This window comes from Caretta caretta, chromosome 19, assembly GCF_965140235.1.
Source record: "Caretta caretta isolate rCarCar2 chromosome 19, rCarCar1.hap1, whole genome shotgun sequence".
Lineage (NCBI taxonomy): Eukaryota > Metazoa > Chordata > Testudines > Cheloniidae > Caretta > Caretta caretta.
In genome coordinates, this window is record NC_134224.1 from 3839734 (window position 1) to 3857307 (window position 17574).

A 17574-nucleotide genomic window follows, 5' to 3' on the forward strand; every position below is an offset into this window, starting at 1 on the left:
TTCTAAACCACTGAGAGGGGGTGCCCTGTATTGCCGAGCTGCTGCCGTGTTCTGCCCCAGAGGTGGCTGCACTGCAGTGCTGGGTGAGGCCTATATCTCCCTGGCAGGTGTGCTGCAAAGCTTAATTAGTTTCAGAGGAGCAGCCGTGTTAGTCTGTATCCGCAAAAAGAAAAGGAGGACTTGTGGCACCTTCGAGACTAACCAATTTATTTGAGCATGAGCTTTCGTGAGCTACAGCTCACTTCATCGGATGCATACTGTGGAAAATACAGTGGGGAGATTTATATTAGTTAATGACACAGGCAAAGTGCTTCGAGCTGCTCCCATGAAAGGCAGAGAATTAGCATCAATGACAGTGAAACAGTAACCAGGTGTCTATTGGGAGTCCTCGCTCTTTATATCAGCGCCTAATAGACCCGACGGCAAGTCTGCTTGGCCCCCGAAACCCGGGGACCAGACTGCATGTTCCAGAGCACCATCTCCTGGCACCATGTCGATTTACAGCTGTGCAGACATGGAGCACGCTTGTAACACTAGCATAAGCCACCTGCCCGGAGCCCAGTCAGGAGCACCCTCCCGTCTCCGGTAAGTGCTTCATTTTTCATGCTCCTTGGAGTGGCACGATTTTCCAAGCTGCAGCCCACTGCTGCATTTGAACTCATGACCGAGAGGGTCTCTGGAGCCAGTCATTCCCCGCCCCCAAGCCTTTCAATAAAGGACAAGGAGCCACCCCCAGTCTCACCCACAGGCAAATGTCAGACTCCAAGCACGTCTCACCGCCGTTGTTTCAGCCAGGCCCATCCTGCCCCCCTTGTCCCCAGGTGGGTAACGTAATCTCCTTGATGTAGTTCCAGATCCAGGCAGTGCCGCTCGGGCCAGAGGTGCCCTGGCAGCACGGAGAGGTTACGCAGGAGACAGTCCCTCTTTCTCTGCCTTTACAGCCTGACTCACTTGCCCCCCTCTCCCCCGACCCTGCTACACGGAGGGAATCGATAGCGTTTAGAGCTGACAAATGAAAAACGTTCCTGAGCGGAGAGGAGGTGGGGACGTGGAGCTTTTAGCGTGGTTGGTAAAAACATGTCGTCGTCCCATGAAAAATGAAGCTGGTTCGGAGAAGGGTTTTAATGTAGCCGGATCACTGTGGGGAAGTTACTGTTAATGGAGATGGTGGGGGGCAGATAATACACGCGGCAACGGATCTCTGACCGGTTCGGGACCTTTGGCGCCATCCTGTGCATTGCAGCCGTTCTCCGTGTTGGGGATAGAACTCAATCTTGCTCTGCAACCGCAGGCCTAAACATCTTTCAGCGTTAGCGCTATAGGGACAATGAAGCACATTGCAGCAGTCTGACTCTATTCAACGGAGGACAGCGGTGTACATTTTATACATATGCACGCACACGTGTGTGTGTGCACAGAAACACCCACACCCACGGCAGCAGCCGGGTTGTAGAATTACTTTGCATTTGTTTAGCACCTGCTGGCAGAGGATCCCATAGTGCTTTGCAAACATTGAATGAAGCCTGACAGATAGAGCGAAACCCGTGAGCCTCATTTTACAGATAGAGAAACTGAGGCACAGAGGGGCGAAGGGGCTGGCCCGGTGGGCAGACAGAAAGGAGCATGGGATAGAGAATGGGAACAAGGGATGGGCAAAATCAGCGCAGCGAGGCTCCCTAACCACAAGTACTTTGGGAGGAGTTTGGAGCAGGGTCTCCAGGGCCGATTCCCTTAGTTATTTGTACTGTTTCATAGACCTGGACCCTCTGCAGCTCACCCAACCTCCCTAGTGCAGCCCAGAGGCTGGCAGCCTGGCAGAGTGAATCAGCACCACAGGCTGGAGCATGATCAGCCTGCAGCCAGAGAGGTGCAAGAGCCAGACCTGAGGGGCACAGGCCCTGGGTTTGCCCCTCAGTCTCCCATGTGACTTTCCTGAGAGCTTTGCGCTCCAGTGGGGGATACAACAGCCCCAACTCCCCCCACCTCCAGCATGAGCCAGAGCTGAACTCCCCAAGGGCACTTGCCATTTCAGGGTGGGGGGTGGCCCCGCCATCAGGCGCTCCCACCTCCCTCCTGCCCAGGGGATGCTCTCAACACAGGGCAAGGGGACAGAGCTCCCCCTGCCCCACAGTCTCTAAAGCTGCTGTTTCATTGCATTCTCTTTTCAGGGTCCAGAACGGGCCTCCCAGGGAAGGAGCTGGAGCAGGGGGGAACTGGGACCAGCTGCCTCGGAGTCTCCAGGAGATGGGGTTTGTCCAGTCCAGGAGGATTACTGGAAGGCAGCCTTGAGATGGTGGTAGGTGCTGATCCTGGCTGGCGAGCCCTGTGCATGCTGCAGGGAGCTGGTACATGCGGGGGCTTGCCCCTCGGGGCCTCAGCACCCCAGCAAGGGCCCAGAAAATTATTTTCATACACACACCCCATCCTGCCCGCACAGCTAGAGGCCCGACTCGCGCAGCTTAGGGGATGACAGCAACAAACCAAGCACCAATGGGGGCTGCCAGGTGCACGGCCTGGAGGAGCAGCCCCTCCCTCCCAACCCTACATACTTCTTCATATGCCCATAGGGAGTCAGCCGGCGTTATGGAATGTTAAGAAGTATGTATCTTTGGGCTGGGGTCCTCACATCCTGCAGACACTGGCTCAGGACAGGGTCTGCACCCCGGCCACTGGAGGAAGACCACAGGCTCATACTTGTCTGGGGGGACGGAAGCCCCGACGTGGGACTGGGCCCTGGAGAGAGTGTGTCCCTGGGGCTGGTAAAAAGGAACCAGATCAACTTGGAACTGGATTTGGTCCCCTTCAACCAGCTGCAGTGACGCATATGCCAGCCTCACCAGGCGATGGACAGCACCTGTGCGGCATGCTGTGTACGTGTGTCTTATATGCCTGCTATGCTTGGGAAGAACGAGACGTGGGAGAATGGGGCGGCTTGGAGGCACCAGGGTATTTTAATAGGATCCAGCTTGTTCGCCGTCCCCTGGAGCAAGAAGACAGGAGTTCCCAGAGTCATTGGAGGACAGTGGTTTGTGGTAAGATCTCTCCCTTTGCCCAGGGACCCCTTCTCTGGGACTCCTTACAAAAGCTAAACCTATGTTGAGGGGCGTGTGCAGGATCAGGGTTAGTGGCTAGCTTCAGCTTTTGACCTGGGAGCTTGGTCTACCCAGGATTTCAAACAGGGAAAGCTCTAAAGGAATTTAACTGTGACCTGCAAAGGGAGTTTCAAAGTTTGGTTTATGTCGCTTTTTCAGTTCTTGATGGTGGATAGAGATGGCCTGAAAGGGTTCTCCCCTACCCCGTCTGCCCGCTTTTTATTTTTAACCTTAGAAATATCAGCCGTGTCAAGATTGGCTGTGATGATATCACTGGAGGACTCCCTGTGGCTCTCAGGGATATATGCTGGCAACTGCCTCGTGTCTTTCATTCAACACTTAATTGGACTGTGGAACTCACTGCCACAGGAGATTGTTGAGACCAGAACCCTCACAAAGGAGGACTGGACGTTTATATCGATAACAGAAATCTACAGAGCTAACATAGATAATGCTAAAACAGAGAGTTTTGATAAAAAAAACCTCCTGCTTCAGGGCTCAAGCCAGTCTCTAACTATTAGGGGTTAGGATGAGAACTTTCTGTGGGGCAGAGTATCCCACAGAAGCCTGCTACAGGGCTTCTTGTCCCTTTCTCTGAGGAATCTGGGGCTGGTTACTGTTGGACGAGATACTGGACGAGATGGACCTTGGGTTGGAGCCTACATTTAACTGAAGAGGTGGGGGTGCTGATCTTTAAAGATGGGCAATAGAGTTAAATAAAGCATTAACGTCAAACAAAGTCTTAAGCACTCTGACTCAAAATCTTTTCCTCTCTTGATTGCTAAATGTTGCCCTCTTGCACTGTCACCATTTCACTCATTCTCCAGTTGCACGTAGGCTAAACAAGACCTTAATTTCTAACGTTAAAAAAACCCATGCAGAATTTGTAATCCTCTTAGCCCTTTTTATCCACCATAAAGAACTAAAACAAAGCACCGTGGTCCTTTTCGCTTTGCAGGCCACCTTTGCACCATGTTTATGGGGCAGACAGCTACCGCCTCAATCACTCACTTTCTAGTGCCCAGCCTTGGAATTAAACACCTGATCAGAAAATATATGGACTAAACCATCTGGTCACAGGGGGGAGAAGTTTGAGGTGGGTACGGGAGGGTTTATGTGCTAAGGACATTAATGATAAATAAGTCCTGCTAATTCTGTGCAAAGTATGGGAGAGGTTAAATGGGCAGGGTTCCCTAATGAGTTACTTTGCCTTTGGGATGGGTTGCGTATTCCTCTATCCATAGACAACCACATAAAAGCCGACTCCCTGGAGCTGGGTGCTGGGCTCCCTGTCTATAGCTGGAGTGTTTTCTCTTTACTGCCCGGCTGCTCTGTGAGTAAGTGAAATTTGCAATGATCAAGTGGCCTAGCTAATTCTATCTGGGGCTGGGGAATCTTCCGAGCAGGTCTGTTTGGAAGGGAGACTATTTTAAACAGAAATGGAAGGAGAACTAACTGTCTTGTAAAAAGAACAGGAGGACTTGTGGCACTTTAGAGACTAACAAATTTATGTCTGTATCTGTACAAGGTTTTTTTTTGTCTTGTGTGAAAGGGAACCTCTTAACCCTTATTTTAAGCAGGCAGATTTCCTTATCCCAAGCTACTAATGCTGCCTTTAATTATTAAACCTGAGACAGCTGTTCGAATCCAGTTCTGCCTTGCACTGGCTGGGCCACTTCCTCTGTGCGTTCTCCCCCGTGATGGGCTGGGAAGCAGGAGCTAATGCAGTCACAAGGCTGTAGGGTCTGTGCAGACTTCTCCAGTGGGCTTGGGTTTTGCAGCAGACTCAGGTGTCTACCCTTGAGGCCAAACCTGACATCTCTGAAGGATCCTTGTGCTGTTACCACGTCTGTCTCCTACATCCACCCGTCCACCCCTGGCGTTTGGCGTGGACTGGCTGTCCGGGTTTCACTTGCCCTGAGGTAACTGGGTTGTCTAGGGTTATTTTTACTCCATGTGGATTGCACTGCAGGCAGGTAGCAAATTTCATCTTAAAGGCATGGCTTCGTGCTGTCCCTTTAAAGGGCCAGAAGCAGGTGTCCTGTCCCTAGCCATCTACCCACAGCTTTTCATCTTGGGAAGCCTACATGGAGTCACTCCACGAAGGGGCTGACAGCTCCCCGTGGCCGCAATGGCAGCAGAAGTCAAACCGATGCAATTAAAAAAAGAAAAAGAAGAGAAAAGCTTCTGCGGCCACCGTAAAGCTCCTTGTTCCTGCCTGGCCCAAGGCCAGCTGCGTCAGGAGCCCAGGGCTGGGAGGGGGCCAAGTGCCACCCTGGTTGCGCAGTTGCGATCTCACGAGCAACGCGGCCCGTTCCCGGATCTGCTGCTACAGAGGCGGGGCCGCTTGCGCCCGTGGATGGGAGCGGGGCCCATTCCTTCCTCTTGGGCCGTCCCGCTGAGGCGTCAAACCGTAAGGCGTCGGTTGCTCCTGGCATGTTTTTCTACGCTTAGTGGGGAGAGAAAAGAGCAGAAAGGAGCAGGGCTGGGGGGGCGTGATCAGAGCCCCCTTCCAACGGAGCCCTGGTTCCTTGCAACCGGATGGCGCTTGTGGCAGGACTATGGTGACAATGAGCTGGGGGAGGGAGTCGCGCGGGCGGAGGTGTGGGGTGCAGGTGAGCTGCCCTAGCAACCTGCAGCCCGAGCGGGCGGCTTAGCCGTGCCGATGCCCTGTTGAGAGAATAGCACTGGCGTGCGTGTGCGCCCCGGAAATCACGCCCTCGCTCCGTGGGAACTGACGGAGCTGGATCCTGAGAGTGCCAGTCCTTAGCCTCGGCTTTCCTCGTCTCTCCCACACCCTGCCCCTGCCCCTCGGGCCCCAGGTGAGAGCGGGGGACTCAGAAGTTGGCCTGGCTGCGTGTCAGTCTCCTCCTGCTCAGGGCTGAGAAAGCTGGTGTGGATCCAGGACCCCCCCTCAGCCATGGGTCGTAACTGTCTCCACGTCCCTTTCGCTAAGGGGAACGCGCACCACGAATTGTGACCCTCACACAGAGGTGCAAGTAAGCCAGTGCGCCCCGGTACGGGGTACCAGCAAGAGCCATTGCGCCGTACTGGGGCGGCCCGGCTTCCCCAGGTGGCCACTTAAAGGGCCTGGGGCTCCCAGCAGTGGCTGGAGCCCAAGGCCCTTTAAATAGCCCCCAGAGCCCTGGGGTCGCAGTGGCAGCCCGGGGCTCCAGCAGCGGTTTAAAGGGCCCAGGGCGGTAGCGGCTGCCGGCTGCTACTCCGGTGGGGACGGGGAAGGGCACTTACCTTGGCTCTGATCTGCCCCATCCCCGCCCCTTCCGGGGGCCAGAGCCAGCCCCAACTCAGCCCCGTACCGGTAAGTCCCTATTTCTACTTCCACCCCTGGCCTCCGAGGCAAGCTGTAGAATGTTTGTACGGTAACTCCTCACTTAACCGCGTCCCGGTGAACGTTGTTACCTCGCCGATCCATTCGGGAACATGCTCGTTTAACGTTGCGCAATGCTCCCGTAGAACGTCGTTTGGCGGCCGCCGGCTTTGCCCACTGCTTGCAGGAAGAGCAGCCCCCTGGAGTGAGCTGGCTGGGATGGGGGGTCTCGGAACCAGGGTGGGCCAGCAGCCCCCCTCTCAGCTCCCTGCTCCCCTAAGTTCCCTGGAGGGCAGCCGCCCAGCAGGCTACCAATTACCGGCAGTTCATCTGTCCCTCCCCCCACTGCCATCTGCTGCTCCTGCCCTCTGCCTTGGAGCCTCCTGCTTGCTGTGCAGGGAGTGGGGGGAAAGAGGGGTGCCAATGTCAGGGTGCCCTCTCCCTCCTGGACTCCATCTCTACAGAGCAGAGAGGACACAACAGGGCTCAGGAGGGAGGGAGCTTGCTGGCAGCAGCTGCTGTCTCAACTTGCTGATCTACTTAAAAAGGCAGTGTACTTAGAGTGGGGTCAGCGTACTTAAAGGGGCAATGTGCATCTCTCTCTCTCTCACACACACACACCTGGTGTGTGTGTCTCTGTCTCACACACACATGCACCCCTCGTCACTTTGGAAAGTGGAGGGAGTGGTGCGCTCCAGTGGCATAGCCTGGGTTCATCATCACGTTCAGTTTCCGCAGGGAATGTTTGCAGCCACGGCCATGCGTCCGTTGTGTCTCCTCCCTCCATTTGTGCTGCCTTGTAGAGTGTGAGGCTACAGTAACAACAGTGTGTTAACCCTTGAGGGCCCAGCTGAGTGCTAGTTCATCATTTAGCAGTAAGGCATTCCCTGGGAAACATCCCACCCTCTTCCACCCTCTGACTCCACCACCTCAACCGAGCTTCACAATCATCGTTGCTGTGTACAGTGTTCAATTGTTTGTTTAAAACATATACAGTGTGTGTGTGTGTGTGTGTGTGTATATAATGTCTTTTGTCTGGTGAAAAAATTTTCCCTGGAACCTAACCCCCGCTATTTACATTAATTCTTATGGGGAAATTGGATTCACTTAACATCGTTTCCCTAAAAGTAGCATTTCTCAGGAAGTGACCCTGCCCTGACGTTCACAGCCATGTCATGCTGGCCATGTAGGTCCTCGACCCTCAGCTGCCAGTTCTGATTTCAGATCCAGAGATGGAGGCCAAGGTGGGTGAATCACCATGTTCTGAACTAGCATCTGCTGCTTTGGCCCTGCCTTGGCCTGAGACGAGGTCACCTCCGGCTGGAGATCCTTCTCAGGAGCCAGAGGAGCTGTTTGACCAGGCGCCAGACCAAGAGGAACTGGGTGAGACGGACACAGAGGAGCAACCAGAATCAGAGCCCAGTAAATCCCCTTGCTGACTATGCCTATGGGTGATGTACACTGGCATTACTTGTTATGGGGTGGGGGGTGGGAGGGGGCGACACTATGAACAGTGAGGTGGCAATAATGACTAAGGACAGATACAGCTTCCCTGGTGGGCAGTAACTTCCAGCTTTCACCCTCTCCCCCTAGACCATGCACGTCCCCAGATGGATTTGAAGTAGGTTAGGGTGGGGTGCGGTGAGAAACCATTAACAGTCAGACTGCAGAGGGCAAAGGAGCTCCGGTTCAACCACAGTACCTTGTTGTGAAATGAGCCCCCCTCATAAGCAAGACACAGTTGGGTTGTCTCTTTATAGCACACTAAGCAAAGCAGTGCAGGATTTTTGCATGTTCAAAAGTGCACAGCTAGTTATTTAATCTCTGCTCATAAACCAGGCACCCATCATGTATCCACATGTCACTGTGGGCATCCAAGGTTAGCCACGCAGGCAGCAGAAGGGAGCATGCCCAAAGGTCAGGAATGAGGCAACACCTCTCTGGTGCACAACACCTTCTTCCTGCTCCTATGACATCCCCTCTCCGCTACGAGGAAGGCATATGTGCTAATGGTACCCCGCGCATTCAAGCCCAGTGCAGGGGTGGGAAAGAGAGAACTTATTCTGATGTGCAATTTCACTACCTCTATCGGATTAAAACACCTAGTTTCTGTCACATGCTCCATGCCACTTGGTGTTGAAAGCCGTGTGGGTTTCTCAGTATCCTGGCAATTCAAAAACTTTTTTTTTTTTGCTTTGGGGAAGGATTTGAGCCAAAATCCAGGTAGTGTGAGGTTTTTAAAATATCAGTGAATTTAACATTTGCAAAATTTTTGTTTTGGGGGTGAACGAGACACTTTGTTCTGATTGAGTTTTCTTTATATTTTTAAACAATAAATTTTGAAGGAAATGTCCAAACAAAATTGTGTGGAACTAAAAAGTCAAAACACCTTTGACTCTTGAAATTTTGACACACACAATTCTGTGAAAGCCACACAAATCTGCACAGCATTTTAGCAATGCCAAATCTGCTGCTTTTTAAAAAATTTTGTAAAATAAATAATCTTGGGCTGAAACGTCTGCCAGCTGCATTTAGCGCACCAGTGCCTGTCTAGAGCTTGACTTGCAGAATTCAGCAAGAGCATTCGTATGGCTGCTGTCAGTGAGTAACCACCACTAACATTTAAACTGCTCCTTCCCTTTCATCTGGTCATGCTGAACTACCTGGCATGTTTCAAGTGCTGTTGCGTACTGATGATGACAATCCGGCTGCTAATCCTCACTAGAAAGGGTTTTGAAACATCCCTCTCTGGGAAGACCTCACATTTTATGGGGGGTGGAATTGGCTTTTGCATGTATTCAATTAATGAGCTTTCTTATGCTGGTTTGTTCACAAGATGCACCAAAACAGAGCCGTTTGCCCCAGCACCTATAAATCACTATTGTCTCCATCATACAAAGCAAACATTTGAGAGTATAGGTCACCTCTTGTTGCCAGGGTCTGGAGGTCTAGTAGAAAGTAGCCTGTAAAGATTCAGATTCTTGAACCCACTCAGTCTAAAACATTCCCCTTTATCTTCTTAGTTGTCTCCTGAAGCTCTGCATGTGGCTGACACATTCTCCTGTCAACATCACACCTTGCCATTCTCTGGGCAAGGCTGCTGCTGGGACACTTACTGCTGCTTTCTGCTGTACCTGCTTCTCTTGCCAAGACATCAGTAGCTCTATAGAAACGGCTACTAGCAGCAGTGTGTGTCACTGCTGTGTGCGGGCTCCATGCCACCACACCTGCTGGCTTCCTGGAACGAGATGGACTGTGGGAGTTTCCAGGTTTTAGATCTTTGCAGTCTCAGATCCGCCCTGGCAGGGAGCAGAGTTCTCCCATGATGCCTAGGGAGAGTGGTGCAGTTTGTAGTGATGCTGTGAACCCTGGGACACGTTCCCAGAAGCCTTCGTGTAACACAACCGGATGCAGTGTTAGTGCGGACACAGGGAGTCACAGCCCACCGCAGCAGCACACACTTGTTGACTTATGGCAAGGTCATGCTGTCGCATGTTAGCCTGAATCAGGAGAAGTTTGCTGAGATAGGGTCAATCAAGGCAGCTCTGTAGAGTAGACACACTTCCACAGCAGAAACCAGTGGTGGGGTGAATGTCATAGAATATCAGGGTTGGAAGGGACCTCAGGAGGTCATCTAGTCCAACCCCCTGCTCAAAGCAGGACCAATCCCCAATTTTTGCCCCAGATCCCTAAATGGCCCCCTCAAGGATTGAACTCACAACCCTGGGTTTAGCAGGCCAATGCTCAAACCACTGAGCTATCCCGCCCCCCAAATTTGTTGGGACAGCTGGAAATAAAAATATTCTAAGCTGGTCTAAGTGGATGATTACTTCACCCCTCAGAGCAAACAATACTGAGGCAAATCTGCTTTACGTGTGTAAGGACAGAGGGCCTCCGCTCCGAGTGAAGTTCATGAAGCGTGTGCTCAGTGTGGGTTAGTATCCAGTGCTACTGGTAATGTATTTTCTGTAGCATCTGAAACGCTCTGCCTCTTCTCTCCGCTGCTCTTACCTGGACCACCATTTCTGGAATGCCAGTGCAGTACAATCTTCTCTCTCCTGCTGCTCCAGTCTCCTCCTCTGGGCTGGTGAGAGACCTTCCTGAATGAAGAGGACAAAGGAACCCTTCAGAAAGTGGATCTGCTGGGTAAATGTGTCCTGTTGGCAAGTGCCTGCTTTGTGTGGAAGTACTTACTGATCATTGCAGCAGAGCAAAATCCAGCAAATGTAGACAGCGATTTAGAAACAAGCCTGGACCATGGAGGTGTCTGCACCAGGAGCTGGCTTCCTCCTCCATGTCTATGTGTTTAAAATTTGCTGATCTCATTGTAGTGATGCCAATCTTCTCTTTCCCTAGAGTCCAGCAGCAAAGCCATGAAAGCAGCAATCGGGGCAACTGTCGGAGTAGGTAAGGGGCTAATTCAAAGCACTTAATTCATCCAGAGTTTTTTGTGGCACAGCTTCTCCCCCTGCAGACAGTGCAGGTGTCATGCTGAGTGGTGGCAAAGAGACTCCAGATGAGTGAACATGCTGGCCTGTAGGGAGCAGGGACACCTCATTGGCTGCTTGACTGTGTCCCAGTGAGTCGGCAGCGGCTCCAGAGGAAGAATGGGGTCACTGGCCTGGGGAGCAGAAATCTGCATTTGAACTCGTGTGTGTGCCCACGGGGGGCTGAGCCTATTTTGCAGAACTGGACGGCCCTCCAGGCATGGGGTGTCCTAGCCCTGGTTGTTCCAATGATCTGCCTTGCCTGGGATGACTCTCCCTGTAGCCCTTCCTGGCAGTCTAGGTCAGGGCATGCAGCTCTGTGGGAGCTGTGGGTGGGAGCTGGTTCACGGACGTTCTTCTGGCTGGAGCCAGTCGAAGGGCTTGTCGACACGTACACCGGTGCTGCTGTAGCACTTTCGTGAAGGTGCTACTACACCGACGGGAGAGCTGCTCCCATCGCCGTGTTCATCCGCCTCTGCCAGAGGCAGGAGCTGTGTCGATGGGAGACGCTCCCCTCTTGACATAGTGCTGTCTGCAGAGCTGGCGTTAGGGGGCAGCAAGCAGGGCAGTTGCCTGGGGCCCCACGCCACAGGGGCCCCCGCAAAGCTAAGTTACATGATCGGGTAACTTCATCCCCACATGGCAGAACTCGGGCTTCAGCTCCTTCGCTTCTGCCTGGGGCCCTAGCAAGTCTAATGCGGCCCTGGCTGTCTACACTGGGGGGCTAGGTCAGTAGAACTACGTTGCTCAGGGTGTGAATTTTTCACACCCCTAGGGGATGTAGTTACACTGATTGTAAATATGTAGCATAGACCTGGCCTAACAGCCGATGCTGTGCTTAACACTGCAGTGTCTCTAATGCAGGAGTTGCAGTCATTGGGGCCCCAGTAGCAATCTGGGCAGCAGGCTTTACTGGAGCAGGCATTGCAGCTGGGTCATAGAATCATAGAATATAAGGGTTGGAAGGGACCCCAGAAGGTCATCTAGTCCAACCCCCTGCTCAAAGCAGGACCAATTCCCAGTTAAATCATCCCAGCCAGGGCTTTGTCAAGCCTGACCTTAAAAATCTCTAAGGAAGGAGATTCTACCACCTCCCTAGGTAACGCATTCCAGTGTTTCACCACCCTCTTAGTGAAAAAGTTTTTCCTAATATCCAATCTAAACCTCCCCCACTGCAGCTTGAGACCATTACTCCTCGTTCTGTCATCTGATACCATTGAGAACAGTCTAGAGCCATCCTCTTTGGAACCCCCTTTCAGGTAGTTGAAAGCAGCTATCAAATCCCCCCTCATTCTTCTCTTCTGCAGGCTAAACAATCCCAGCTCCCTCAGCCTCTCCTCATAACTCATGTGTTCCAGACCCCTAATCATTTTTGTTGCCCTTCGCTGGACTCTCTCCAATTTATCCACATCCTTCTTGAAGTGTGGGGCCCAAAACTGGACACAGTACTCCAGATGAGGCCTCACCAATGTCGAATAGAGGGGAACGATCACGTCCCTCGATCTGCTCGCTATGCCCCTACTTATACATCCCAAAATGCCATTGGCCTTCTTGGCAACAAGGGCACACTGCTGACTCATATCCAGCTTCTCGTCCACTGTCACCCCTAGGTCCTTTTCCGCAGAACTGCTGCCTAGCCATTCGGTCCCTAGTCTGTAGCTGTGCATTGGGTTCTTCCGTCCTAAGTGCAGGACCCTGCACTTATCCTTATTGAACCTCATCAGATTTCTTTTGGCCCAATCCTCCAATTTGTCTAGGTCCTTCTGTATCCTATCCCTCCCCTCCAGCGTATCTACCACTCCTCCCAGTTTAGTATCATCCGCAAATTTGCTGAGAGTGCAATCCACACCATCCTCCAGATCATTTATGAAGATATTGAATAAAACCGGCCCCAGGACCGACCCTTGGGGCACTCCACTTGATACCGGCTGCCAACTAGACATGGAGCCATTGATAACTACCCGTTGAGCCCGACAATCTAGCCAACTTTCTATCCACCTTATAGTCCATTCATCCAGCCCATACTTCCTTAACTTGCTGACAAGAATACTGTGGGAGACCGTGTCAAAAGCTTTGCTAAAGTCAAGAAACAATACATCCACTGCTTTCCCTTCATCCACAGAACCAGTAATCTCATCATAGAAGGCGATTAGATTAGTCAGGCATGACCTTCCCTTGGTGAATCCATGCTGGCTGTTCCTGATCACTTTCCTCTCATGCAAGTGCTTCAGGATTGATTCTTTGAGGACCTGCTCCATGATTTTTCCAGGGACTGAAGTGAGGCTGACTGGCCTGTAGTTCCCAGGATCCTCCTTCTTCCCTTTTTTAAAGATTGGCACTACATTAGCCTTTTTCCAGTCATCCGGGACTTCCCCGGTTCGCCACGAGTTTTCAAAGATAATGGCCAATGGCTCTGCAATCACAGCCGCCAGTTCCTTCAGCACTCTCGGATGCAACTCGTCCGGCCCCATGGACTTGTGCACGTCCAGCTTTTCTAAATAGTCCCTAACCACCTCTATCTCCACAGAGGGCTGTCCATCTCTTCCCCATTTTGTGATGCCCAGCGTAGCAGTCTGGGAGCTGACCTTGTTAGTGAAAACAGAGGCAAAAAAAGCATTGAGTACATTAGCTTTTTCCACATCCTCTGTCACTAGTTTGCCTCCCTCATTCAGTAAGGGGCCCACACATTCCTTGGCTTTCTTCTTGTTGCCAACATACCTGAAGAAACCCTTCTTGTTACTCTTGACATCTCTGGCTAGCTGCAGCTCCAGGTGCGATTTGGCCCTCCTGATAACATTCCTACATGCCCGAGCAATATTTTTATACTCTTCCCTGGTCATATGTCCAACCTTCCACTTCTTGTAAGCTTCTTTTTTATGTTTAAGATCTGCTAAGATTTCACCATTAAGCCAAGCTTAATGCCCTTGCTGCCAAGCTTAAGCCCTTGCTGCCAAGATGATGTCAGCAGCGGCCATAGCCAATGGAGGAGGAGTGGCTGCTGGGAGTCTTGTGGCAGCCCTGCAATCAGCTGGTAAGCCTACGGGGCATCAGGAGGTGATGCCTCATTCAGACACATGTCCAGTGCTCTCCTGCCTTGCGAAGAACTCACCATGGAAAAGTGATCCTGCCACTTCCAGACAAGCTCTGATTTTCCTTTAGAAGGAAGAGCAACGTCTCTATATTGTTTGACCAAATGTGTTGCTAACTGACCTTGCAAATGTGACCTGCAGGGGCAGCGCTGCATGCATTCAACAGTATGCTGGTGATGGTGGTGGTCTGGCTAGCTTAGGCCTGACCTCATCGAAATAAGTAGCATTAATCATGTTGTGTATTCAGTATCTTACCAAGTATAGCTTTTTAACTTCGGTTAAACTGTCAGGCCAGTCCCTGGTGCTCTGTGCCTTCCAGCATTTGCATCTAAAGGTGTAGGTCCCGATTACCATGGGGGTGGGATGGGAGGGAGGTGCTTCCTTGAATCCACAGCTCAAGCCATCAGAAATTGAGGCAAGGATGCTGTACGTGTCCCAGCATTGCATGAGCTATTGCACTGGGGTGCATGCTCAGCTCACTGCAGGAACAAGAACTAACCCACATGTTTGGGTTTAGACGCTCAAAGGATTTATTTCCTCTAGGAAGGAGTTGTGAGGGGGAGAGATGAGAGCTAAAACCCTGGCAGGTTAGGAATAAATACAGTATTGGGTTCACCGTACCTCTGATCAGGGACTCATCCAATAATGGATGATGCAAGTGAGCCAAGGCAGAGGTGCACAGATCAACAGGTGTTCAACCCACAAGTGTCTTGCAGCTCTTGGTAAGAAAGAAGACTGCAGCCAGCAGCCTTAAAATAGCAGAGTCCATTATGTCAGTGCAGAAAGCATTAAGGGTTAATTCTCAGATTTCACTGGCAGTCTATCCCTTATCCGCAGAGGCCAGCGGCAGGGGTTAGCTAGTGACTCTGGGCTAGATTCTATTCTCAGTTATGCTCGTGCAAGTCCAGAGTGACTCCACTGATCTCTGGAGTCTCTCTGGATTTACACTACTAAGAGCAGACGTCACTCCTCTAAGAGAGTCAACGGACTAGTGCAATGTAGTGATACTGACTAGCTGTTCCTCTGATTCTTTGCAGGCGCTGTAGGACTCTCAGTAGGTGCTAAAGTTGGGCTGGGCACTGTACTCAGATCTGTAGGTGCAGCTGTTGGCTCCTGGTTCTCTAAGAATGAATGAAAGCCGTGCAAGCCCTGCTGGCCTCAGAAGTAGACACTGACCAGTCCTGGAAACCCTTAAACTGCAAAGCTGGGCCAGAACAGCATGTGGGGTGTGGCAGTTACTTCGTTGTTGCCTGGGAAAAGCTACTGCAAAGGTGTCACTTGTTCTGCCTTCTCTTTGACCGTTGTTGAGCTGCTCTGATTATGGTGCGGGAGGGGGGTGTGAAAACAATAAAGCTGGTTTTAAATGGACAAACTTGTTGGTTTGAAATTGATGTGGGGAGAGTCAAAACCCTTGGGAGCATCAGAGGTTGTGAAAGCCTCTCCAAGCGAGATGCTTATGGAGTGAATTCTGTGTCCAATCCTGCCTGGGTGGCAGATTGCTGTATCAGCTGATCCTCCCTGTATCTTTTCCCTGAAGCGCACATAGGCCTGTCCCCTGTGGGGTTTTTGAGAAGACACAATAGGCTGAATAGAGAAATCTCACACCAGACGCATTGTCTGCTCCTGAGTGTGGATGCTGCCAATCCCACCTGCCCAGGCTAAGTGACAACACAATCTCTAGCTAGCCCTATGCCTCGCTCTCAGCCAGGCCTTCAGTCGCCCTCCTGGGTTTAGGACTTGCTATCAATTTTACTCTCTGGCTGCAATTGAGTCAGCTATTTAACCCTCCTTCTGAAATGCTGATAACACTGTTCTTGTCAGTAGCCTGCGAAGATCAAATCAATCTGAGTGCCTGAAACCTGCTCCCAGCCCCTGTTAGACTGGCTGTAGATGTCCTGATTTTATAGGGACAGTCCCGATATTTGAGGCTTTGTCTGATATAGGCACCTATTACCCCCCAACCCCGTCCTGATTTTTCACACTTGCTGTCTGGGCACCCTAACTGGCTGAGCCAGAAGCCTCTAGCTTCTTGGGCATTGGCATGAGAGAAGAGACGCACTAGCCCCGTGGAGAAGAGATCTGATTCGAAGGCAGAAGTTAGTTCTGCGATGTAAGCAGCCCTTGCCAGCTGCGTTTATCTTGGCTGACGAGAGAACCCTTCCTCGGAAGCACAAACTGTGGGTTCCCTCCTGCAGCTGCCCAACTTGGCAAAAGAAATGGTATAGTTACAATGACTTCAGTGCTGAACGACGTGGAAGTGGATCCTTGCACACGGGGAAGTGGTGTCAATGACCAGCCACCGCCACTTGCTTCGTTTTGGCTTCATTCCCACTCGTCCGACAGCCCCACGCAGCAATGGGAGAAGGAGCTAGATTCCATTTCCACCTTGTGCATCGTCCACAGGCTTGCTTACTGAGCTCCAAACAGTTGCCTATAGGAAACCCGCTGAAGACGGACGGCTGCCCAGGTGCCACTGAGGGCAGAATGCCGCCCGCGGCAGCAGCTGCTCGTGAGGATGCCCAAGGCATCCCATCCAAAGCCGGTGAGGAGCGAATGCTGTTACGCTGGTGGGGCCCTGTCTACACTGGCACGTTGCTGCGCAGTAAAGCAGCTGTCTGTGCTGTAACTCCCGAGGAAGAAGCGCCTGGCTCAGCCTCTCAATGCTAGTGCCTTGCCTTTGTCTGGCTTTAGTGCCCAATATACAGTGAGTTTTGGTTTCAGTGTAGATCCCAGTGGACAATTCCCTGCATCCCGCAACCTCATTTAACTTGCTCCTATCCCTACCCTTTGGGGGTAGTTGCAGCAGAGAAACAAAGGGCTGACTGGACCTCAGACTGAGCTTCCCTCTCCCTCCAGCCCAGCCCTGTGGGCAGAGGGCCTGCTATGTGAGGACAGCTTCCAATCCAGAGCTGCCAAGCCACTAACCTGCCTTTTTACAAAGAGCCCCTTTTCCTGTCAGGGGAAGGGGGGGGAACACAACTATTCAGGGAAACTCGGGAAAGTTTCTGTTTTAATTCTGCTGCATTTCTCTTGAGGATCTCCAGTCAACTTGCAAACCAACGAAGGAAATCTCATCAAACCTCTCCCCGTGAGGCCAGGCAGGAGTCACACCAACATAGAATAATCTTTTGAAAAGGGTTTCAGGCCCTTGGTTATCCACCAGAAAGCAGCAAAAATAAATAAAGAGGCAGAACCGGAATGGGGTTTGCTCTGGGCCTCCTTTGGATAACGTTTGTCAGGCAGGCAGACCCATGAGCAGTAGAGCAGGACCGGAAACTTTCAACAAAATGGTTTCCAATTGAAAAATGCCGGTTGGTCAAAAACAAACCTTCTGCTGGGCAGGTTACTCAGTTCAGGGGGGAACTTCTGCTCTGCCAAAGAGAACGCTCTTGGGATTGCCGATAGCCCACTGGTTTGACACCTCCCCTGGGCTGTGGGAGTCCTGGCTTCCAGGTCCTGCCGTGCCTCATTCCGAGCAGACGAACAGGTGAGCGCCCTGACCCCAGGGTTGTTCGGGAACACACACATGCTCAGGAAGGGTCTTATGCTAGTTATGAAGTGGAAATGTTTTCTGGCCA

At 51.8% G+C, this 17574-nt stretch overlaps 2 protein-coding genes across 6 annotated transcripts in view; both read left to right on the plus strand.

The window, feature by feature from the left end:
• Positions 1–17574, plus strand: part of LOC125624889 (uncharacterized) — a 36667-nt gene that overhangs the window by 13010 nt on the left and 6083 nt on the right. Inside the window, exon 4 of the mRNA XM_075121396.1 lies at positions 2169–2296. Within this exon, the coding sequence (XP_074977497.1) occupies positions 2169–2296 (128 nt within the window). The remainder of the gene's footprint in view (positions 1–2168; positions 2297–17574) is intronic.
• LOC125624887 (uncharacterized) lies at positions 2621–15368 on the plus strand. Of its 5 annotated transcripts, none has more exons than XM_075121391.1 (6): positions 2621–3032; positions 7645–7803; positions 10777–10827; positions 11772–11843; positions 13849–13938; positions 15034–15368. In XM_075121391.1, exons 1-6 carry the CDS (start codon positions 2825–2827, stop codon positions 15129–15131), a joined length of 678 nt encoding a protein of 225 aa, XP_074977492.1. In that variant the 5' UTR covers positions 2621–2824; the 3' UTR covers positions 15132–15368. The 5 variants fall into 5 exon arrangements, with proteins under 5 accessions (XP_074977492.1, XP_074977491.1, XP_074977493.1 ...); XM_075121390.1 differs by having other exon boundaries at positions 2690–3032; positions 7645–7842; XM_075121392.1 differs by having other exon boundaries at positions 2918–4188; positions 7645–7842.

Bases quoted from the DNA above. Each gene is read 5' to 3' on its own strand.
- LOC125624887 (XM_075121390.1), top strand. From the start codon at position 2,825: ATGCCAGCCTCACCAGGCGATGGACAGCACCTGTGCGGCATGCTGTGT. The intron at 7,843-10,776 runs GTAAATCCCCTT...CTCTTTCCCTAG, and splicing joins GCAACCAGAATCAGAGCCCA to AGTCCAGCAGCAAAGCCATG. The intron at 10,828-11,771 runs GTAAGGGGCTAA...TCTCTAATGCAG, and splicing joins CGGGGCAACTGTCGGAGTAG to GAGTTGCAGTCATTGGGGCC.